This window comes from Malaclemys terrapin, chromosome 7 (assembly GCF_027887155.1).
Source record: "Malaclemys terrapin pileata isolate rMalTer1 chromosome 7, rMalTer1.hap1, whole genome shotgun sequence".
Lineage (NCBI taxonomy): Eukaryota > Metazoa > Chordata > Testudines > Emydidae > Malaclemys > Malaclemys terrapin.
The window spans coordinates 39,244,809-39,268,662 of record NC_071511.1 but is presented as its reverse complement, the minus strand read 5'-3'; the positions used below and the strand labels follow the sequence as shown (position 1 = coordinate 39,268,662).

Sequence of the window (23,854 nt, the reverse complement as noted above, 5' to 3'; positions counted from 1 at the left end):
TTCAAGCTCAACAGAATGAAAGTCACCTCTGCTACTTGTTTCTGATTTAGAGCTTCTAGGAACACATGAAGACCAAGGAAATAACACACACATTCACAAGTAAAACGTCTATTCTGCCTTATACGTTTTATTAAAGTCACAAGCAAAGTTATGATTATCCAAGCATATATAAATCCTACAAACAATCATGCACAAGTAACAAATATAGTCATACTCACATCCTCAAAGATATTTTTAGAGTCTGATGGATTCCTCACCAATTGATAATCAGTGAAGGAATGTTTCCTGCTGGAGTTTTCACGAAGGTAACTCATTTTATTCAATTAGGGGAGCCCTCTTTTATCATGTGAATCTGACTATATCTAACACTCTGCATGTGCACAAAGGTGTCAACCCTCTTTTCCCTTATCTGTATTGTGCCCCCAAGAATATTGGAGTGTCCCATTTTTCATAGGTTTTAGTTCCTTTTATTCTTCTTAGAATCTACGCACATGTACCTTGTGGTCAGGACACTTGTTGGAAAAATGTTACAGTAAGGTATCTCTTGATTTCGAACAGTACATCAAGGTCAATTTTTTTTCATCATCTGTTGACACATCTTTCTCTTGAACTTGTGGCATAGGGTCACTCTTTGGTCACTTACTTATGTCAAGCATTTCTTAAGCTTATGTAAAGCCTAGTATTGCTAAGCTGACATTTTACAGTGCTCAGCCTGTAGGCCTTTTGTTTCAGTTCTGCTTTACTTAGAAACCTAATGCATACTTTTCACTTCTAAATACTTCTCAATCTCATACTTATATGAACCTACAATTTAAATCTATTTAGCATACCATGATTATATATAGACATTGTATATGAGTTTAATCATAACATCACACACTATACAACAAATGAATGCAAAAATGAACTAATTGGCTACATTTGGGTTTGTTTCTAACTGTGCATAGCATGCCATCTGTCTGCACTTCTAGACTTTTTCGTATTTGTGATCCTGCCACTGGGATTTTTGTCAGTTTCAATACCCTACATATCGCAAGTATGAGAGATCTAGGAGAACAAACCAACCCAATGCTGCTGTGTTGGTTATGGTTCATCCATGTGAGGGGCTGTTGCTGTAGGAAAAAACATATTAATTGTTATCATTTTTATGTGTAACTTTGTAAAACCTTCAAAATTTAAGCCTAGATGTCTGCTGATATAGGTTTTGTCTGTCATATGGGAGATGTAGTTCTGGATGAGCTTTGTGCTTCTGATCCTTACCTAGCAGAATGAAAGTGAAATGTAAAGCCTATAATAGTAGAACTGTCATTTGTAATTCCCAAGACCTCAGGACAAACCAGAGCTTTGTTGAAATGCCTGCTTCTGGGGTGAGCATTTATTAGAGCATGGGCTGAATTAAGTAGGGCAAAATCATACCTAAATTACTGAGTCTATTACTTAATCCTGCCTTGGCACAAGGAGATGGAGTAGATGATCTCTTGAAGTCCCTTCTAGCCCTACATGTCTTGTCTATGATTAGTTTGAGCTTTTAACATATATGGAAGAAGGAAAGATGAATGAACCTCTCCGTATGCTTTTTAAAATTTATTTATTTATTTATTTATGTATTTTGTCCACTGACAGATATGGGAGACAATAAAATCGGGGACTGCCCTTGAAAACCCCATGCTCTTGAACAAATTCCTGCTTCTGACTTTTGCAGTAAGTAATGCAATTTATTCCATACTCTGAATAGTGAAACAAAAATAATAATGAACCATGTCAGTGAAAAATAATAATATACCTACTGTAGTTACCAGACTGCATTTCGTACATGCATGTGCTTCTCTACAAATATAAAGGTTCTTGGATTCCATATATAAAAATAAATAATGCCAATTAAACTCCTGGGTCAAGTGAGGACAATAAAAGTCAAGACTGATCAAAGAACCTGCAGGCTTGATTCACTTATTCCCTGAGCAATACATTTGCTGGAGAGATAGTAAGGTGAGAATAAGAGCTAAAAGAATATTGCTCAACTCTTTCATCACAGGGGTACAAACACTCCTATCACAGTATAGCTCATTCAGTCAAGGCGCCGACTTTCCAAAGTTCCGGGGGGTGCTTGACCCCCAGCTCTGACCCGGGCCCTGCCCCCACTCCATCTCTTCCCCCAAGATCCCACTCCCACCCTGCCTCTTCACGCCCCTGCTTGACCCCCCCCTCCCCTGAGTGTGCCACGTCCTCGCTTCTCCCCACCAGAGCCTCCTGTGTGCCGTGAAACAGCTGTTAGTGGCGAGAGGGGGAAGTGGGGAGGGAGAGGGAGGCGCTGTTTTGCAGGGCCCGCTGATGGACAGGAGGCACTGGGGGAGGTGGGAGGGAGCTGACAGGCGGGCTACCAGTGAGTGCTCAGCACCCACCATTTTTTCCCCATGGGTGCTCCAGCCCCAGAGCACCCACGGAGTTGGTGCCGATGCATTTGGTTGAATAGTGCATAACAACAGTTTATATTCTTATTTTGCCTTTCAACCCAAAGTGATTCACAACCCACATACAAACACAAACTTTGTTTAGTAACAGTGAAGGTTGCATTAGAACACCCAAAGCACCCACCGTAGCCTACAGTACTGCAAAAATACATAATGCTCCAACAAATAATGAAAAGCAATACCCACCCTAACTTCATCCAGCCTGCACTTGCAAAACCTTAATGGCCATCTCCTACTCTCTTGCATCAACAGGTGGGCATGTTTGACTGTCCCACAGACCATTAATTTAGAAAGGTCTTCTGATTCAACATTGCTCAGGTCCAACAAATTAAAAGTTTTAACGAACATTGGCCTGGAAAACACATACTAAAGAATTACATGCACTACACCTTAGACTGCTTTAAATATAAAATCAAAGGCTTTTGAAAAAAAGGTAGGACAGTCCAGAACTTTTTTTATCACATGGTGGTTTTTAGAATAGATTTAACTAAACTCTGGATGATTTTTCCCTTCTCTTTTCTCGCCATTCTTGCCTTCAGAGTACCACAAAACATTAATTTACCAGCTACACTAAGCATTTCAAGTTAATTCTACAATTCAAAACACACAATTTTTAAATAACTTTGTCATTGCTGCCACAATTTAAAATTCTGGCACAACCTTAACTATGGTAAGTTTCAGAGTAACAGCCGTGTTAGTCTGTATCCGCAAAAAGAAGAACAGGAGTACTTGTGGCACCTTAGAGACTAACAAATTTATTAGAGCATAAGCTTTCGTGGACTACAGCCCACTTTTTTTTCTCTTAATTAATTGGCCTCTCAGAGTTGGTAAGACAACTCCCACCTGTTTATGCTCTCTGTATGTGTGTATATATATCTCCTCATTATATGTTCCATTCTATATGCATCCGAAGAAGTGGGCTGTAGTCCACGAAAGCTTATGCTCTAATAAATTTGTTAGTCTCTAAGGTGCCACAAGTACTCCTGTTCTTCTTAACTATGGTGTAACTTTTGTGACACCACAGTGCAGAACTGAAATGTAGCCACCGTTGGGGTCAAAAGCAGCTGTTTGATGCATGGTACACTGCACAGTAATAGAAAATGTTGATTAAGAGCAGCAGGCCAAAACTCTACACCTAAAGCAATAAACAGGAAATGATTCTTGTTGTCCGTTCAAAGCGGACAGAACCTTTTTGCAAATTGGACCAGGGTTTACACAAAGTAAGTTTCATGATACTCCATTTATTTACCTTTTGAAGGGTGAGTTGATCTGATGGAAATTGAATGTTTCATTGCAAGTATCCTATGTGTTGCGATGTTTAGATGACTAAACTAAGCCTCCTTCACTAAGTTGGGTACAAATGTTTGTCTTCTGTGGTAGAGGAAGATGAGAAAAAATGGTTGTAATTATAAATGTAGGTTGATGTTTTCAAAGCCAACTAAGTCTTAGCCATGCAACTCCCATTGAAGATAATGGGAGCGGTGTTCCTAAATCCTCTAGACTGCTCTGAAAATCTCAACCAAGTATTTCTAACAGTTCCAGTTAGCCCTATATGTCAGGGTTATGTTTACTGCTTGCTGCACCTTCTCCTTGCCTTTTATCTGCTTTCTCTCATGTAACTAACTAAGCATGTGCAAATACACCACTCCTGAAAACATATACACATGCACTGAATTTAAAGAATAGATATAGTCCTACTGAAGTTAGACCTGTATGCATGTTTTTGCAAGATTAGGGCCATAGTTTCCTTTATTTTATAACTATTAAAAATATGTGGGTGTATTTCTCAAATTACAAGCACATACATTCTAAAATGTCAGGCTGCCTGTGTTTCATTGGTCTTCAAGGAATTTTCTTCACTATAGCTTAAAAATAGAAGTGTTGTAATACTTAATTTTTAAGTCTGATACTTTTATCTTCCATATATTTGGCATAGCTCAAAAAGAGATTATTTTATGTTAGGACCTTTCCTCATATGAAAAAAATATTCAAAATACTGCTATCAATTAAATGTCATGAGAAGTTAATGTATTAAACTGTTCTTTCTGATGAAAAGATTACAAATTCCCAATATGAAAGCTGAATTGTGTGGTTAATCAAGTTTCCATATACTTTGTGTATATATGTGTGTGTGAGAGAGAGAGAATGGATCTGTGTGGGGATTTCTCTGTATCAATATATAATAATCTCTTAATTTACTGTAGATGCCACTGCATAGATTACAGAAAACCATGACCTTTTTAATAAAGATATTCTAGAGCACAAATTATTTGATCTTTTAAAGATCAGGTCAAATTAAAACTGTGCAGAGATAATGATCTCAGTGCTTGCTTTCACTTAATGCCTGTCTGTGCTATAAGGGAATATTTAAATAAGGAAAAGTTCACCATGTTTAATCATGACAACTGTTTGTACAGAGTTGTTACTTCTGACAGCCATAGGTAAAAAATGAGGGCATGCAGACTCAGATGTTTTGGTCATGTAAAGCGCAGTCCTGGCAACTATGTCGGTAAGAGAGACCAACAGATCAAGATGGAAGGAAAAAGACAGAGAAGCCAACCCAAGAAAAAGTGGTGGGATGTCATGAAGGAAGACATGTTAGCATGTGGTGTGATAGAAGATATGGCATTGAACAGAGCACCTTAGTGGGAGAGGGCTTGTTGAGTGGACCCCAGTTGATGGGATTAACATGAAGGAGAGATAAAAGTTAAGAGGTAAATCTAGGGTGATTTCTAACTGGGCTGTACTCCACATTGGCCACACATTTGTGGTGACCATTTTAAAAGCTTTCATCCATCTGGTCTATTTAAATAAAAAAAATTAATTATATGTATGATAATGTGGCATATTTAAAACAATTTCAAACTTTCTTTTTTCAAAAATAGAAGCAACAGATGAGTACATCACCATAAAAGACAGTTGGTATCCTATAAGAATACGCAAAACTGATTTGTGCTGCTTTATAGTTTAACTGCATTATGGTGCTGTCCAATAAAATCGGTTTAACAGTAGAAGTGGAGTAAGTTATGTCTAGTGCAGGGATTCTGAAATATTTTATGGTGTCTCTCTTGGAGACAACCTCTCCTTCCATTCTTGATTGTATGGAAATCCTTACACTACATATATTTGGCAATCGTAGCAATTGTTTACATTGAAAAGTAATGTTAGGATGTTATTTCTTATATGTCTGGCTGTATTTTAATGCAATTTAGTAACGAGAAAGAAAGAGAGCCAGCCTCATGTGACCAACCATCTATCCATAGACCACCAGCAACTGCTTCACAAACTTGCAGCAGTCCATGGAACACAGATTGGGGAACCTCTGATGCAGCGGTTCTCAACCAGCGGCCCATGGGCTGCATGTGGCCCAATTAGCACACTGCTGTGGCCCAGCTCAGCTGTGTGCTAAAGGCTGGCCTGCGTGGCAAGGTCCACGTTCCTGGCTGCTCGGCACGGTGTCCAGGCTGCCGTGGCGGGTTTGGGACTGCCGGCCCACCCCGCGTGGTGTGCGTCTCAGGTCTTATTGCAAAATTCCATGAGGCCCCTTGGGGTCTGGGGCTGCATTGCTATATTTGCCAAGAAATTAAAAAATATATTTAATAATAAAAAATGGAATTAACTCAGTTTCCTATTGTGTAATTCTTTAACACAGTTCTCATGGTCCCCTAGTCTGCAAAATACTTGCACACATTCTTAAGTTTACTCCCATGGGACTGCTCACATGAGCAAAGTTAAACACCTGCTTAAGTGTTTGCAGGATCATGGCCATAGCTGTAATTGGAAGTGCTATAATCACTCAGTTTTTAAGTGGCTAGTTGGGTTAGTAATTATTTGTCTTCTAACATGTGCATATATATATATATATATTTTTTTCCCCCTAGGATTTAAAAAAGTATCGCTTCTATTACTGGTTTTGCTACCCTGCTCTCTGCTTCCCTGATGGTATACCTATTGTTCAGCAGGCAGTCTGCCTAGGTGAAAGATTCTCTCCAACTCAGGTACTCAGACACCAACTGTCAAATCTTTAGTAGAGATCATTCTTTCTTGTTGCCTGTAAAACTACATATTTTGTCCTTGAACTTGCTGAGTTTTAACTAGAGCAGCTAGTTTATTCAAGTTTCTGATTTTACACTTTTATTTCTTTTTTACTTCATAAAATTCTCATTTTGATGTTTTATTGCCTCTTGCAACAATCCAGTTAGCCGAAGAGGCTGAGTATAAATCATGACTGGGCCCATTTTAGCATCTTTGGACAGAATATTGAATGTACAAAAGATTTTTAAGCATTTCATAGGCAGCGTGGTCTGGGAGAGTAGGTTGTTAATAGAACTGATCAGGAAATAGTTTTCCCATCTTATGAGAATTTTTGAGATTCTGGAAAAGTTCCCCAAACCAACCTAGAAATACAAAAATGTATTAGATCAAGTCAGTTGAAACATGTTGATGATTTTGAAGTATTTTGTTTCAATTTTGACCATTTTTAAACGTTTTTGTACTTTTTTACTACAAATTAACATAAAATTCTAAACAAGAAGTTGTTCAGAATCAAAAAATGGTTTTGAAAATGTCAAAACGGCAATTTAAAAAAAATATATATTTTTTTTAAATAGGCAGTTCATTGAAACCGATGTTTTTCCACAGTGGTTTTGGTTTATACAGATTTGGCATTTTCCAATGAAAATATGTTTCATCAAAAAATTCCTAATTAGCTCTAGTTGTTAGCCTGGGAATACTGAGCCTGGAGAGGGGCTTGCTCAGCCTTCGGAGAAATTTATTCTGCTCTCTCACCCTTTTGTGTGTCTTGTTTATTGAAAATATTAAACTCTTCAGGGCAGTGAATATTTGTGTTTGCCCGCTACCTAGCACAATGGGGCATGTCTGGGTACTACTGCAATACAAATAATATATATTAATAACTTTTGGGTCTAGAGAACATCATGGCTGGCCTGGAAAGAAGAAGAAGAAGGTTGAGGGTATGGTGGATGATACTTTATCTGACAGAAAAGGAGGCTGGTGTGATAGCAAGATTCTGTCATCAGCAGAAACATTTGACTGATGAACTAGAGGTCAGACTTCAGAAAAGAAGGAGGTAGCAAAGAAAAAGCTGTTGGACTGTATCAGAAAGTGTAGACTTGCAGAGGAAAGTCCTGAGGAAAACAGTTTAGAAAATAGGGTGACTATTTGGCAACAGCTTCCGGCTTTTTGGTTAGAAACTGAAAATTCACAGGAATCCAATTATTTAATAACATTGATTTTAAATCAGTTTTCTTTACAGTTATGTCTTTAATAACTGTTTAGCTTTTTTGGTAGAATTTGAAACAATTATTTTACTATTCTGACTAAAATGATTGTAGATGGAGCATCTTATAGTGAAAGCTGTGAGTCACTAATGAAGATTGACATTATAGGAGCGTATTGAGGATATCATAAGCCCTTTGTACTAAAAAAGGTCTTAACTGAATTTGGTAAATTGAACATGTATTTTTAAATGGTACTGTTTCATCTCAGTGTGTGGACTGTGATGGAGCCTTTTTCATTGATGGCTCAAGGTGGCACCTTCCAATTTTTTTCTTTTGACTGAAAATATGGTGATGGATGATCTAAAGCAGTGGTTCTCAAACTTATTTGATCGAGCCCCCCTTTTTTATGTCTGTAGTCATTTACGCCTCCTCTCCCCCAAGTACGTATACCTCCACCCAGCTCTGAAGGCAGAGCGGAGAGCAGTGGCTGCTGGCTGGGTGCCCAGTTCCAAAGGCAGCGCCACGCCAGCAGCAGCACAGAAGTAAGAGTGGCAATGTGAAAAGTGATATTCATCAATATCACTTTTCACAGCAGACTTAGTGCCCCATTGCCACCCTTACTTCTGTGCTGCTGCCTCTCCAGGGCTGATAGCTAGAGCCCTGCCTCCTCCAGGTGCGGGGTGGGAAGGAGAGCCTGAGCCTGGGGTTGCCTCCAGCTGTTGGGGAGGGGAGGAGAGCCTGAGCCCAGGTGGCAGGCTCTGGCTATCAGCCCCAGTGCGGTGGGGCTTCAGCTTTTCCCTTTATCCTGACCTCCCGGGTGTACGCGGCTGTTCTGTGAAAGCGCCAGCCACCTGAGGCTGACAGCCAGAGCTCTTAACCAAAAAAACCCACACAGCTCACGCCTCCCTTGTCACATTCCCACACTTCTGTTGGGAGGCCCGCCCCATTGTTTGAGAACTGCTGGTATAAAGCATTCTCATTGGAAATAAATCATCATAATCATTCTTCTAGGTTAGGAAAATGTTGGTTTAAAATATATGCCTGGATTATTTGTAGAAGTACTGTAAAAAAATGTTAACACATGATTGTTCAGGGAAGACGGGAGCTAAGTTATGAGACAGAGAGAAAGTAGGAACTCCTGAGGGGAGAATGAGTCTGTTTATTCTGTGCTACAAAGGTAAAAAGAAATTGTAGAGTTACTCAGCTGTACCCTTTGTTTTAATTGGAGTGAGTGAGCTACACAGCGAATTTTATCATCTAACAGTGGAATACAATTAAAATACACCTCTAGAAATGGTTTAGATGTATTCTTTCAGGAATGTTCTAGGTGTTACTAATGAGTATTAGAAGAATCAGTTACCTTTACTGTAGCAATTTGGATAATAACAATTGTTGTATGCAGTGTTGTTGTAGCCGACTTGGTCCCAGGATATTAGAGAGACAGGGTGGGTAAGGTAGTATCTTTTATTGGTCACGCTGTTGTTGGTGAAAGAGACAAGCTTTGGAGCTACAGCTTCTCTCTCTCACCAACAGCAGTTGGTCCATAAAAGTTATTGCCTCAACCACCTTGTCTCTCTAATTAATAACAGTTGAGTATTTTGAAAGTAGGAAAGAAAGTTTAGTTTTTGTGGTTATTCATACTTTTTAAACAGAATGGAGGGCTAAAGACTGTTTCTCTGAAAAAAACATAGTTTATGTAGGATGGTATTCCGTGGTACAGTTGTAGATGTCAGGATCCAAAGCTACAATTGCAGCTGACCACTGAAAACTGATGTACCAAAGTAGCTAGAATGGATGATGCTCTTCATTATGCAGCATCATGATCAGTGTTTACCACCATCTGATCCTGTGCTAATTTTCTTTTGTACTTTAAGGACAAAGCAGAGCTTTCAGCCCCCTCTCTCTCTCTAACAGTAGGACTATTATTATTTAGGGCACTTCCAGATTTGCAAGTTGTTTTGGCCCTAAGAATAACACTTTAATTTTGTTTTATCTTTTTTTCCATATATCAGTTTGCAGCAGTGGCAGCAGTGCTTCTTCTGCCTGTTTTGCATCGAAGATTATATGGTTTTAACTTTTGCATATTATTTCTCAGATGCTTGGTTATAGTTTTTTTTAAAACTACAGAATAAATGGTTAAAAACTGTTAGAATAGATACACTTGTGTTCAGCAAGTTAAAAGAAAAAAAGTATTACATATTCAGTTAAGAAAATATTTTTAGACTCACACAGGCACTGTTGAATTAGGATAATTCCAACCATCTGTTATATCTTTTTGCTTTCAGATTCAAGCGCTCCAGAAAGCATATGATGAACTTTGCCAGAGGGAGGGAGTTACTGCCTTGCCTTACTTTTTAATCAAGTATAATGACAAATCTGTTTTGGTGTCACTGCTTAAAAACTGGAATGATTTTTTCCAAGATCAAGAGGAAAAGGTAAGTGGAATTTTGCACATATGCTCGGATGCCAGAAATATTTGTGCTGAATGTACAAACTGTTTAACCTCTCACTGGAATACTATACTGAGATCCAGTGCTTGTCCACTGAGTAGAGTAGGTCAAGTCTCTGAACACCAGTTGCTCCCATTGATTACACCTGGACTTCGGGGTGCATAGCTTTAGGCATCTCAACCAGGGTATCCAAAAATCCAGGCATCCCAAATTAGTGGATGGTTTGAAAATTTGGTACTTGAGCTCCCTATACTCATTACCGCGTCTTTAAAAGAGAGATCATAAAACTTAGCTACTTTACTGGGCTTTTATGAGGATGAGTTAATAATATTTCTTAGTCACTTTGAACACATAGCATTAGGTAAGTGCAAAGCCTACCTATATTGTTATTTATTTGCTTGTATGCTGCATGTAGGGGAGGAGAATGCAACAATTCATTTCTGTAGTTGCTGCACTAGCTTTAAGTACACCTGGAAATGTTATAACAGTGACCTTCTACAAAAGAAAATATATAGCCCCATTATAAATAAAAAATGTTAATATTACTATATTCAGCTTGTATCTTTCAAAGTACCAGCAATAATACAAGAAAAACTGGCTCCTTTTTTTAACTCTGCTGAAAAAAAAATCTGTATTTGAACAGTGTAGAGTTAAGTCTTTCATAGTCCTGTAGATGTGATGCAGGCTAAATGTTGGTTAGATGAGGTTGGAATGATTTTTTTATGTTGTTATGGGGAAATCATTCTCTGTATGTCTCCTTTTGAATGCAAAAAAAGCACTCTATGTTCCTTGGAGCCACAAGAGAATTTCCATCCTGATAATTCATAAAACAGAAGGCATCAAGCAAGGGTTGACCAAGCTAGTTATACATTACGTAGTACTTACCTGTTCCATTTATCATCATGTTGTCCAGGTGCCTAGCTTTATTAGATCCTTCTGAAATTCTTCAGAGCCCTCTTTACTTTGACTAACCTTAACTCAGAGCCTTGAATAGTTTTTTGCTTTATAATGCTAAAAATTTACTGAGGAGCAACGCTCCATAACTGAGTCTGAGGGAGAGCTAATTGTGCAGAACAGAAATCTGTAAAGCTATTCATCTCACACACAGGGAAGAAATTAAAATGGTCATTGAAGTAGTTCAACTCTGTTTTGTAACATTTGAGCTCCAATTATTTCCTCTGCTTTTTCCATTCTTTTTCTAAAATAAGGAAAATATTGTATTGTGGCTATGTAGGTGTTATTTTGAAATGAGGAAACTTTAAAGACTAAATTTAAAAAGTGGCACTTTAAGTACGTGTGATTTGAAATACTATTAGATCATAGATACAAGCACGCCTTATCAGATGGAATCTTCCTCTATATGAGAGAAGCCTGTATCATACCAAATAAAGTCCTTTCTTAGTGTTCAGTTAGGAGGGCAATTTCTGAGTTCTGTGCTTAAATCCTTTAATAGAGGATTGCCCTTGCCAGTGACTTTACCTTTACATTGACTGACCCAGCATCTATTACCCTGTCTCTTTTTATATCCTGATTATCCACCATCCATCAACAGGGAGGTTTGCAAGGCAATAATCTGACCACTTGGTAGGCATCTTCAGGTTTTACAAAACTCCTTTTTGGGCTTAGATAGTTGAGGAAATGCATATGGTGCAGTGAAGTACAAGTGAATGTTAGGTGGCAAAAATGAACAAAACTGGGAGCTGTGGGAAACATTAAACGGCGTGAAATGGCATCCAATATGTCAGGGGTCGGCAACCTCAGGCACGTGTGCCAAAGGTGGCATGCAAGCCGATTTTTGATGGCACGCGGCGGCGGGCTGAGCGGTTCAGCCCACCGCTTCTCTGGGATTCCAGCTGCTGCCTCGTTGCTAGCCGGGATCCCGGCCACCGGCCCCACTCAGCGCCTGCTGCTGGTCTGGGGACCCCCAGGGAATCCCAGGCTGGCAGCGGGCTGAGCAGGCCGGCGGCTGAGACCTCGGCTCTCAGGAGCCGGTGGCTGGAACCCCAGAGTGGTGGCGGGCTGAGCCGCTCAGCCCGCTGCCAGTCTGGGGTCCCGGCCACCGGCCATGCTCAGCTTGTTGCCAACCTGGGGTTCCATTCACTCAGCCGGAGGCGGGCTGAGTGGCTCAGTCCGCTGCCAGTCTGGGGTGCCGGCAGCAGTCCGTGAGGTGTCGGCAGCACTCAGCCGGCTACTGGTCTGGGGTTCCATCTGCCGGCCCCGCTCAGCCTCCTGCTGGCCTGGCTGAGCAGAACCCCAGGCTGGTAGCGGGCTGAGGGGTGCCGGCGGCCGCTATCCTGGCTGGCAGGTGCTGGCAGACGGAACCGCAGACAGGCAGCGGGCTGAGTGGTGCCAGCGGCCGGTACCTCAAACCGGCAGCAGACAGCTGCTCAGCCCGCCACCGGCCCCACTCAGCCCAGACCAGCAGTGGGCTGAGCAGGACCTGGGATCCTTGTCTGGGATGGTTTCATTCTCTCAGCTGGCAGCGGGGCTGGCGGCAGGCTGAGCAGGGCCGGTGGCCGGGACCCTAGTCCAGCAGCAGGCTGAACCGCTCAGCCTGCCGCCAGCCCCGCTCAGCCTGCTGCCAGCTGAGTGAATGGAGCCGCTCAGTCCACTGCTGGTCTGGGGTTCCGTCCGCCACCTCCTGCCAGCCGGGATCCCGGCCACCGGCCCCCCTCAGCCCGCTACCAGCCTGGGGTTCTGCTCAGCCAGGCCGGTAGGATGCTGAGCGGGGCCGGCGGCTGGGATCCCAACTGACAAGGGGCTGGCAGCCGGAACCCCAGACAAGGATCCCAGGCAAGGATCACACTAAATTGATAAGATCTGCATTTTAATTTTATTTTAAATGAAGCTTCTTAAATATTTTTAAAAAACTTATTTACTTTAAATACAACAATAGTTTATTTATATAATATAGACAGAGAGAGAGACCTTCTACAAACGTTAAAATGTATTACTGGCACGCGAAACCTTAAATTACAGTGAACTTGGCACACCACTTCTGAAAGGTTGCCGACCCCTGCAATATGTCATAGTTTGGTAGGCGTTGTTAATTACTTTTTAAATGCCATATGTGATTTCTTACTGACATAAGATAACAAGATACACTATATTACTGTGAATCTTGTGCTGTTATCCATAGAGTTTTCAATGGGGCTATTTTGTTTGCAGGTGACGGTTGGAGTTTATGATCCCTGCAATTTTACCCAGTATCCAGGATGGCCGCTGAGGAACTTACTGGTCATGGCAGCACACAGATGGTATTGGTTTTATCTCTTATTAGATGAGCCCTTTTTTCGGCCCACCTGACTTACACAACACACCCTGAACCTTAACTTTGCCCTGAAATATGCAAAAATATATGCAAAGGTGAAAATAAGAAATTACTAGGAGTGTGTTGGAAATGGATCCCTGGAATAGGAAATACCTTAGAAATTTGTTATTTTGATCTTTCTGCATATTTTTGCAAATTTTAGTGGCAAAGGCCAGGAACCCAGCCTGTTGCTACTTCCATATAGTCCTTCACTTTTTGGCTGCTCCCCTCCACATTCTTAATGGTTAGTTTCTAGACTTTGAGCCCTGTTTTTAAATTCTCTCCACTCCAAATCTTTCTGAAATTTTACCTGCTACATCACATTCCAGAGCAGAGATTTATTTCTGAAAAGTTTGGTAAAAGTAAAAAAATAAAAATCCTCTTTATTACACTGTACTCTGGGGTTTCTCTGGTCATTATACCTCAAAACATATGGTGCTTCTAGTTCCCAGTAACACTGTGCAGATGGGTAGTTAACAGTGTGGAAGTCCTGAGTGCAATTTCAGTGGAGCTGCACCAGTTTCCATATAAAGGTGGACTGCTTTAGGTATTCATTAATCATGTTGGGTTTCTTCATATTTGATCAGATAGAAATATAGGCATGTTATCGTATATGAATCCAATACCAATGGAAGATTTGTCATAGTCTGAGTTTCCAAAGGATTAAAGCTGTATGACACTAGAGGACTAATAAAGTAAAGTTCCTGTTTGAGCATCCTTCTGCTGGAGGAGTGCCAGATCTTTTATAACTACCTTGCTATTTATTTTTTAACGCCAGGGGTAACCACCTCCATTCAGTCGAAGTGCTCTGCTTCAGAGACAGGACCATGCAAGGTGTGAGAGACATAACACACAGCAGCATCTTTGAAATAAATCTTCCACAGATGCCACAGAGCCCAGGTAATCCATTGTCAAAGGATGACTTTCAGAATACGGAAACTGATGTTACTTGACTTCTCTTCTCTATGATCACTAAGAAGATGGAAGAGAAATTAGTGCTGCTAACTTGTTGCTGGTGTTAACTGCTACCTCAAATATAGTGCATCTTAAGTATCAGAGGGGTAGCCGTGTTAGTCTGTATCCACAAAAACAACGAGGAGTCCTGTTCAGGTTGGGGGGCTGTCTGTAAGCGAGGATTGGCCTGCCTCCCAAGGCCTGTGAGAGTGGGGGATCATTTTCCAGGTTAGGTTGTAGATCGTTGATGATGAGCTGGAGAGGTTTTAGCTGGGGGCTGTATGTGATGGCCAGTGGTGTTCTGTTATTTTCCTTGTTGGGTCTGTCCTGTAGTAGTGACTTCTGGGTACCTGTCTCACTCTGTCAGTCTGTTTCCTCACTTCCCCAGGTGGATATTGTAGTTTCAAGAATGCTTGATAGAGATCTTGTAGGTGTTTGTTTCTGTCTGAGGGATTGGAGCAAATGCGATTGTACAGCCCGCTGCTAAAACCTCTCCAGCTCATCATTAACGATCTACAACCTATCCTGGAAAATGATCCCCCACTCTCACAGGCAGGCCAATCCTTGCTTACAGACAGCTCCCCAACCTGAAGCGAATATTCAGCAGCAACTACACACCATGCCACAGAAACACTAACCCAGGAACCAGTGCCTGTAACAAACCCCGTTGCCTTCTCTGTCCCCATATCTACTCTAGTGACACCATCATAGGACTCAGCCACACCATCAGAGGCTCATTCACCTGCACACCTACTAATATGATATATGCCATCATGTGCCAGCAATGCCCCTCTGCCATGTACATTGGCCAAACCGGACAGTCTCTAGGTAAAAGGATAAATGGACACAAATCAGACATCAGGAAGGGTAACATACAAAACCCAGTAGAAGACTTCAATCTCCCTGGACACTCAAGAACAGATTTAAAAATAGCCATTCTTCAACAACAACAAGAAAAACCCTTCAAAAACAGACTTCAAAGAGAAACTGCTGAGCTACAATTCATTTGCAAACTTAACACCATCAATTTGAGTGGTTGGCTCACTACAAAAGCAATTTTTCCTCTCTTTGTATTGATACCTTCTCATCAATTATTTGGTGTGGACCACATCCACCCTGATTAAATTAGCCTTCAACACTGGTTCGCCACTTGTAAGATAACTCCCTTCTCTTCATGTGCCAATATATATTTATGCCTGTTTCTGTAATTTTCACTCCAGGCATCTAAAGAAGTGGGTTTTTTACCCATGAAAGCTTATGCCCACATAAATCTGTTAGTCATTAAGGTGCCACTGGACTCCTCATTGTTTTAGTGCATCTTAAATTATTCAAATGTCTTTCTGAAGAAAATAGTTTTATCTTCTAGAAGGAAAGAGGATAATTTACTTTGAGAGTAAGGTTCTTTGGTGTAATCATCAATCCTTTATGCTCTCATTTTAATTACAAGCCTGATACAGCGACAGGTAATTTCTGTCACAGTGCATACATTATTAATGTATGTTGTCATTTCTTATTAAAAGTGTGTTTAATCACTAGACTATCAAAAATACACACAATCATATTAAGTGCATGAAACAAGGTACTTTTGAGAGTACAAAGTGGATTTATAAAACCATAAAAATCACAATTTTGGTATGTTCGGGATATTTTTGTGATATTAAGACCTGAAGGAAATTAGAGTAATGCGTTGTAAATTTGGGAAACCAGGACTCAGTTGCTGTTGATAATATTGCATCAGAACAGAACAAAACTATTTATAGATCCTTTCATCTGAGGGTCTCAGAGTATTTCACAAATAATAGTTAAAACAAAAGTCACCATCCATGCAAGGTCAGCGAGTGGTATTATACCTATTTACAGATAGGGACACCAAATCATGGAGAAGTGAAGTGACTTGTCCAAGGTCACTTAGCCCCCAGTCCTGCAGACAATCATGCATATGCACCATTTAAACATGAGTGTAACTCTTTGCAGGATCAGGACTGTAGCTAGTCTTTGTCAGAGCTGGGAATAAAACACAGATGCCTCTCTTCTAGCTCTGAGAATCACACTGCTATTTATTACTTATAAGAAATTTAAGAAATACTTGGGAAAGATCAGTGCAGATATTACAGTAGTCAGTTAACAAGCTTACATTTTAAGTCTCCATCTGTAATATTAAATATTGCTAATCAAAAGAACCACACATTCTTATTCTTGTAACCTTTCTCCTCCCCTTCTCTCTCCTTCCCATGTCTTTTCTCTGTCTCTAAAGTGCCTAGCACACTGTGGGTGCAATGTGCTGAAAAAATACATCTGTAGATGCCAAATTTAATACTCACATATAGGAGGCTTCAGTTTAAAAGCTGATATAGGCACGTGTGTGTGGGTGAACAAGATTTTTGGTACTCTCTTGAGAGGATCTGGAGACCTGCTATCCCCTGCCCCAATGGTGTCCTTAGGAGAGAAGACCCATCTGTCTTGACAATGGCATGGGATTTTGATGGTTAATTCCCAGCCAGAGTCCAGAGACAGCTCAGGGAGACACTCACAGCTGGGAATTAATTAGGTGCAGCTGAATCTATTTAGGTTCAGTATGTTAGAGGTTCTGTCCAGACCAGGAAAACAAGGTATGTTTAAAAGCATGTTAGCTAAGACTTTTCAACTAACATGCTTTAAAACACTGAATAAATAAAAAGCAGTGTGCAGTGCACACAATATGAAAAAAGGGACACTTTCTACCAAATTTTTGCCATACAAAAGAATCTCTATTGCAGTGAAGAGTTCTGTTATTTAACATCCTTAATGAATTGACAGTTTTGGGAAAGGTGGGTTTGTTGGTTTTTTGTTTGGCAAGGTGAAATTTAGGTTTTTAATATCATGGAGTTTTTTGTTTGTTCTGAAAAGTAGATTGTCCAAAAGCTGTTGGATGGGAGAAAAATCAAAAAGGAGGCATGGGTCCAAGAATGGTGAATCTCAGCGAATGTATGGATCCTAAAAGGTATGTGGTGGTTTAAAAACATTTATAATCTGATCAGGCCTGAAATATAGCAGGCTTTGAGGGTCCAGGGAGCGAGAATGTAAGGTCTAAAGACTACCTGGATCTTAAATGTGCTTTGTCAGATAAGAAAATATAGTTGTGACAATGTTAGTGCCCAATCCTGCCATCCATTTTTACCAGGTGCAATGCATACTCCCATGGAAGGTCCCATTGACAGTGGAACTTCTCAGAGTAGAAAGCACCATGCCTAGTAATAAGTGCTTCCAGGATGGGGCACTAATTTGGAAATCCAGATTAGTTACTTTTTAAAGTTAAGTTGAATGCAAGCTGTATTTCTATGTACCTGTGTTTCTGTGCATAGACCTGTGTTTGTATTGTTGAATTCTGTGATTTTACTTCTTGTCCTTCCTTTTTAGTTTAACTTTATCAATGCAGAGTCACAATGTACTTAATGGCTGGCAAGACATAAGAACAGGTTGACTGCTGTAAAGAATGTGGCCTTGGTAACTTCCATCATTGTGCCCTTAGGTTTTGATCGTTCAGGGTGCAGAATGCTCCTGTGAGAAGGTACATGCCCTCAACTCCTGCTGAAGTCAGTGGAAGTTGAGGGTGTTTAGCACCTTGCAGTATTGAACAGTTTTAATTTTATGGATAGTTTCCCGCTTCCTCTACCTCTGAGGTGTACAAGTGAATGATGGAAGAGGTAAAAAACATGCACATAGCCCTTCCTGAGGAGAAGCTGGAAGAGGCAAAAAATGAGTGTATGATGCATAACTGTACACAGTGACTGGATGTAATGTAGTGGAGCCCTCGGCAAAGAAGAGGTGATAAAAACAAATCAAGACTTACGTGGGACTGAAAGAGGGGACCATGCTGAGTGTAAGGAGGGCTGGTTCTGGCAGAAAGAAGTCTCCTGTATATGTTATGTGTCATTTATCTCCCTCATGGATAAGCTGCTGTGATCTGCTCTGCTCAGAACTTTAAAAGCCTGATATATTGACCAGCCAGCCGATCCAACATAGGCTGCAAATGAAACTAGTTAACTGCTTTGGTATCCTTTAAAGTGTCCACACAGCAATTAATACTGCACTCTGGAGGAAAGGCATGTGTAATAATTCTTGTGCAGTGTGATGGTGACTGGCTGAGGGGCATCAGAGAAAGAATTTAACAATTACCTGTGGCATTTGGATGAAGGTCACTTCTCATTTTCAAACTTGGGTCAGAGGCTGTTCACCTTGGAATATAAAATGTGGGTCAGCATCTTATCCAGCAGACTTTACGGACCTGATCCAATTCCATTAACTTCCATGGACTTTGGACTTAATCCAAAGTAATTAAATCATTTCCCCCCACCTTCCCCTGCAGCATGGGACGTGGATTGCCTGCTAGAATCATCTGGGGATATCTCACCTCATCACTTCCCTGACTTTGCAGAGGCCTTGAGCATTGGTGGCATCATGATCTCTCCTGTTTTCTGCCTGTGGCACCTGAGAATTGAAATGCTTCACTCCAACTAGTGTGACTGGGCTTAATATAGGAGTACTTGAGTGAACTATATAATGATCTGTGCTATTCAGGAGGTCAGACTGGATGATCTAATGCCCCTTCTGCACTTAAACTCTATGAAACTAAATGTCATGTTCATGGACTGCCTTTTTTGGTTTATTACTTATGGGCCTCTGGAGTATATGATTTTTCATAGCATGAAGTGTATGTTTAATGGCAGTCTTGTCAAATACCTAGGGAGTAAGTTTTAAAAATAGGACAATTACTGATTGTCTTTCTAATTCATTTGTAAGAACTACAGTAAACATTTTTATAAAACTTTATTGTGTCACTGTTTTTGGCATATTGATTGTTATATGAGATGACAATAGGATAGAATGTCAAAATTTGTGTAGGTAAATAATGCTGCTGGCACAACACTTCATCTTTACCTCCTTTTTTTATTACTATATATTTGATTAGCAAAATGTTTAGTAGAATTTATGCATAGTATCTTTAAGAATTCTCTGCAAGGGCCAAAGTATATGAGAGTAAATTGCATGGACTGATTAACGTCAAATCCGTTGAAAAGGTTCTTTATTCATAGCAGGGAGTGTTGTGCAGAAGCAGACTCTGTCATTTTTACTTTTCATTTTAAGTATTCTTAGAGATGCTCATACTGTATACTGCTTTAGCTATTTCATTAGCTAGTGCAATGTTTCCCAGCCTTGGATGTGCTTCTCTAAAGATCATTTAGACACAGATATGCAAAATAAATTGATTTCTCTGTTGTATACCTGCATTTAGCTCTGTAGTATCTAGGCACAGATGGCTGTGAGAGGAAGAGCTTGCATGTAGCCTGCTAGCCCAAGCTTTTCCATTTTGCATCCGTGCTGCTTGGGTCAGTCAAGTGAGCGCATGCATCCTTCAGTAGAGAACCTTCAAAGGTGGTTATCTTCTTTTTGCCTGTAAAAAGAACAGGAGTACTTATGGCACCTTAGAGACTAACAAATTTATTAGAGCATAAGCTTTCGTGGACTACAGCCCACTTCTTCGGATGCATACAGAGTGGAATAAATATTGAGGAGATATATATACACACACACAGAGAGCATAAATAGGTGGGAGTTGTCTTACCAACTCTGAGAGGCCAATTAAGTAAGAAAAAAAAATTTTGAAGTGATAATCAAGATAGCCCGCTACAGACAGTTTGATAAGAAGTGTGAGAATACTTACAAGGGGAGATAGATTCAATGTTTGTAATGGCTCAGCCATTCCCAGTCCTTATTCAATCCTGAGTGGATTGTGTCTAGTTTGCATATCAATTCCAGCTCAGCAGTCTCTCGTTGGAGTCTGTTTTTGAAGTTTTTCTGTTGTAATATAGCCACCCGCAGGTCTGTCATTGAATGACCAGACAGGTGAAAGTGTTCTCCCACTGGTTTTTGAGTATTATGATTCCTGTTTATGCTCTCTGTATGTGTGTATATATATCTCCTCAATATTTATTCCACTCTGTATGCATCCGAAGAAGTGGGCTGTAGTCCACGAAAGCTTATGCTCTAATAAATTTGTTAGTCTCTAAGGTGCCACAAGTACTCCTGTTCTTTTTGCGGATACAGACTAACACGGCTGCTACTCTGAAACCTGTCTTTTTGCCTGTAGAGAAGGATGATCCATTGGTTAGGATGCTAGCCTAACACCCAAGAGACCCAGGTTCAATTCCCTGTTCCACCACAGACTTCCTGTGTAATTGTTGTGACTTATTCTCTGTGTGCCTCAGTTCCCCATCTGTAAAATGGGGATAACAATACTTTCCTACCTAAACGATAAATACAATAAGGATCATGACTAAATATAGGCTAAGTACATTCAGGATTGTGATGTAATCAGATACTTCATTGTTGGGAGACATGTAAAAACCTCCAACAGACAGAATGTAGTCTTGTGTTCTGCTGGGCAGGAGAGAAGGGGACTGAGAAACAAAAAAGTCAGTGAAGAATAAATTTAAAAATATATAGAGAAAAGACAGGGTTTAAAAAGAGAAGAAAAACTGAACTGAGATCAAGTGGACAGAAAAAGAGAGAGATGATAGCAGCTGCTGGGGTATATCATGAAGAGATATGGGGCAATGAGTGGGAGGAGCTCCAGTCTTTCCACCTTCCCCCCCCCCCCCCCAGGAAAAAAATAATTGAGAACCAGTGCTTAGTTGGAACGGAAGGCCAATGCTGCATTAGAGAGTATTCAGGAATGATGTTGTTTGTTTGTTTTTATTTCACTATATAGGTTAGCTGAGTCGTCTGTGGATCTTAATCTTAAATTGATGTGCTGGCGGTTGGTGCCTACTCTTGACCTGGAGAAGATTGTGTCTTCTAAGTGTCTGCTGCTAGGAGCTGGTACGCTGGGTTGTTGTGTAGCCAGAACCTTAATGGTAAGTACAGGAGTTACTCCTGAAGGTGATCTGCTGTCTCTCATAAAGGTTGCGTATGCTATATGTGTGTATCACAGAAATATTGCAGTTCTATGTGTTTTTTTTTTTAATTAAAAACTGCCCATGTACAAAGTGCAAATTTGTCTTGAATAAAATAACAAATGAGTTCACAAAATCAAATTCAAACCAAAATATTTGAAATAAATAATTGTCAGTGAGAGACAGTTCAGTGGGATCAAAGGAATTTTACTATAGGTAGCTTCTAAAACTGTAATAACTTAATCTGCAGTTAAACGTAGAATTTGAATTGTAAACAAAAGTCCACTTATGCTTTTAATGATATAGACTCAAAGGGGTTTCTGTTACATCCTTTGAACCAAAGTCTTACAGTGTTAAATTAGTCATTACCAATTACTTGGATGTTGTGTTTGTTTAGGGATGGGGAGTCAGACAGATCACATTTGTGGACAATGCAAAAATCTCCTATTCCAACCCTGTACGGCAGCCTCTATACGAGTTTGAAGATTGTCTCGGTGGTGGGAAGCCTAAGGCACTTGCGGCAGCAGACAGACTGCAAAAAATATTTCCAGGAGTGGTAAGTAAAATATTTTGGTGGTTATATCTCAACATATTGAGAAGACAGCTGGCCTTAAATAGCTCCATAGTATTCCTTTGCTGTGCTCATGTTAATGCTTAAAAAGAAAAGGGGAGCAGAAAACTAAAATGCAAGGAAACAAAGTTTATACTGCAGTCACTGGCAAACTGTAGGAACTGTATTCACATGCAGGGTGCAAGGGAATGAAACTTGTGGCAATAAAAATAGGCAACAAGATGAGTTCTAAGGGCTCATCTCAACTTCCTTTCCACAGAGTCACAGTAAACAAATGTTCTCCAGTTTCTCTTCTGTGGTTTGTTTTAATGTGCTCTCAGAAATGGCTGATTTTGGAACAGTTCCAATGAATGCATTTAAAAGCTTTGAGCATTTCACACAATCTTGAGGCTCTATCCATGTTCCCCTTTTCAGTCACATGTAAATAGTTTGGTGTTTAATTACTTATGCACTTGAATTTTTCTTTCCTTTTTAGACAGTTAACACAAATCAAAGCTATCTTGGTTACTGCCCAAATCTGTCTCCATTCATTGTCTTACATTTTCTCCTGCCAGACTTTCAAGTAATCATTTCTCTGGTATTAACATCTATTTGCAGTTTGCTATAGAGAGAAGTCTGTATTATATTTTCACACGTGCGTCTAAGACCATTGCTGTTGTTCCTTAAATGTCTTATGATTTTCAACCTGTTGAAAAGCCAGAGAATTACCATTGGTAGTGTCTGTTCTGAAATTACAGATCGGAAATTACTGGAGTGGGGGGCTAAAAAACTAGTGGTATTGTATGTGTTCTGCTATCAAGCTTGGGAATTCTAGATAAAATATAATTAACAATATAGGCATCAATCCTGAAATAAGATTGCATGTGAGCAGACCCCTGTGCCATCAATGGGACTTTTTATGGCGGCATTGGTCCATTCATGTGCATCCAGTGGCCAATGGGGCACAGGTTAGCACCATATTTTCCCAGATGTTTTAGGCAGAGTTTGGGTAAACTGGTAAAAAGTTAGGTTATCCCAGTCTTCCTAACACCTAATTCCCGATCTAGAAAGGACTCTTTTCCCTGCACATCTTTAATAAGACAATCTTATTTTAAGATAATTTCCATCATTTAGAAAGATGCAAATCTTTCACCTTTATCTGATAATGGTGCCTTTGGACTGAAATGACCTAGTGTTCTAGAGATCACCACAAGAGAACATTATTCATATCTTGTGAATAGTAAAGCTTTTTTTAAAAAGCGAAATAATATTATCCTGATTACAGGTGTGAGAGCAAACTTCTGTATATTTTTAATGTCCCCTGTTGTTCACATTTTGCTTCTATATTATTTTGTAAGGTTGATATTGAACAATTAGAAGTAGAATTTGGCCAATAATAGGGATTACTCAGGTATTCATTTGACGTGGATCCATGTAATTTAAAACATTGTTCTCAAAAGCGGTCTCGTCTCGTCTTGTCTCTTAAATAGTCTGTAATGTTCCATTTATACTTCAGATGTCTGTATTTCTTCTTGGTTTAGCTGCTGCAAGTGATGACTTTTTTCTGAATCCCATAACCATGTGGGCTTTTCAGATATTTTTCTCATCTTGAACTGTGTCCTTAATATCTTCAAATTATGTCAGTACTCATTATTACTTTAATGAATTCAGCTTCCTGTATGCTTGAAACCATTAACAATTCTGCACACTGTATCCGTTGTGGCTTTGTCTAGAGGGCTGTGCCCTGTTCGCTCTAATGTCCCACCTGACTTCCATTATGTTATTAGCATGAGGTGAGAGAAGGTGGCCTTATGACAAAGATAATTAAGAATATCCTGTTTTTGTAAGGAACGTGACAAGCTGAATTGTGAAAATGTCTGTTAGACTTTGGCATTTTCCCCTCACTGCTCTTTGGTTTTAGGCCAGAGACTAAAAAGGCTGGTGGAAATG

General features: G+C 40.1%; 1 protein-coding gene across 5 annotated transcripts in view; it reads left to right on the top strand.

Moving 5' to 3' along the window:
- ATG7 (autophagy related 7) overlaps window positions 1–23,854 on the top strand; it is a 283,728-nt gene that overhangs the window by 6,993 nt on the left and 252,881 nt on the right. For 4 of the 5 annotated variants that reach the window (XR_008445692.1, XM_054035053.1, XM_054035054.1 and 1 more), the window contains exons 5-12: window positions 1,624–1,701; window positions 6,350–6,466; window positions 9,994–10,143; window positions 13,327–13,415; window positions 14,247–14,368; window positions 17,309–17,402; window positions 21,171–21,315; window positions 21,752–21,910. Coding sequence is in view for 4 of the 5 variants with exons in the window: in XM_054035053.1 (XP_053891028.1) it covers window positions 1,624–1,701; window positions 6,350–6,466; window positions 9,994–10,143; window positions 13,327–13,415; window positions 14,247–14,368; window positions 17,309–17,402; window positions 21,171–21,315; window positions 21,752–21,910 (954 nt within the window). In the remaining variant the exon portion in view is untranslated. The remainder of the gene's footprint in view (window positions 1–1,623; window positions 1,702–6,349; window positions 6,467–9,993; window positions 10,144–13,326; window positions 13,416–14,246; window positions 14,369–17,308; window positions 17,403–21,170; window positions 21,316–21,751; window positions 21,911–23,854) is intronic. The other variant, XM_054035055.1, reaches the window with a different exon arrangement.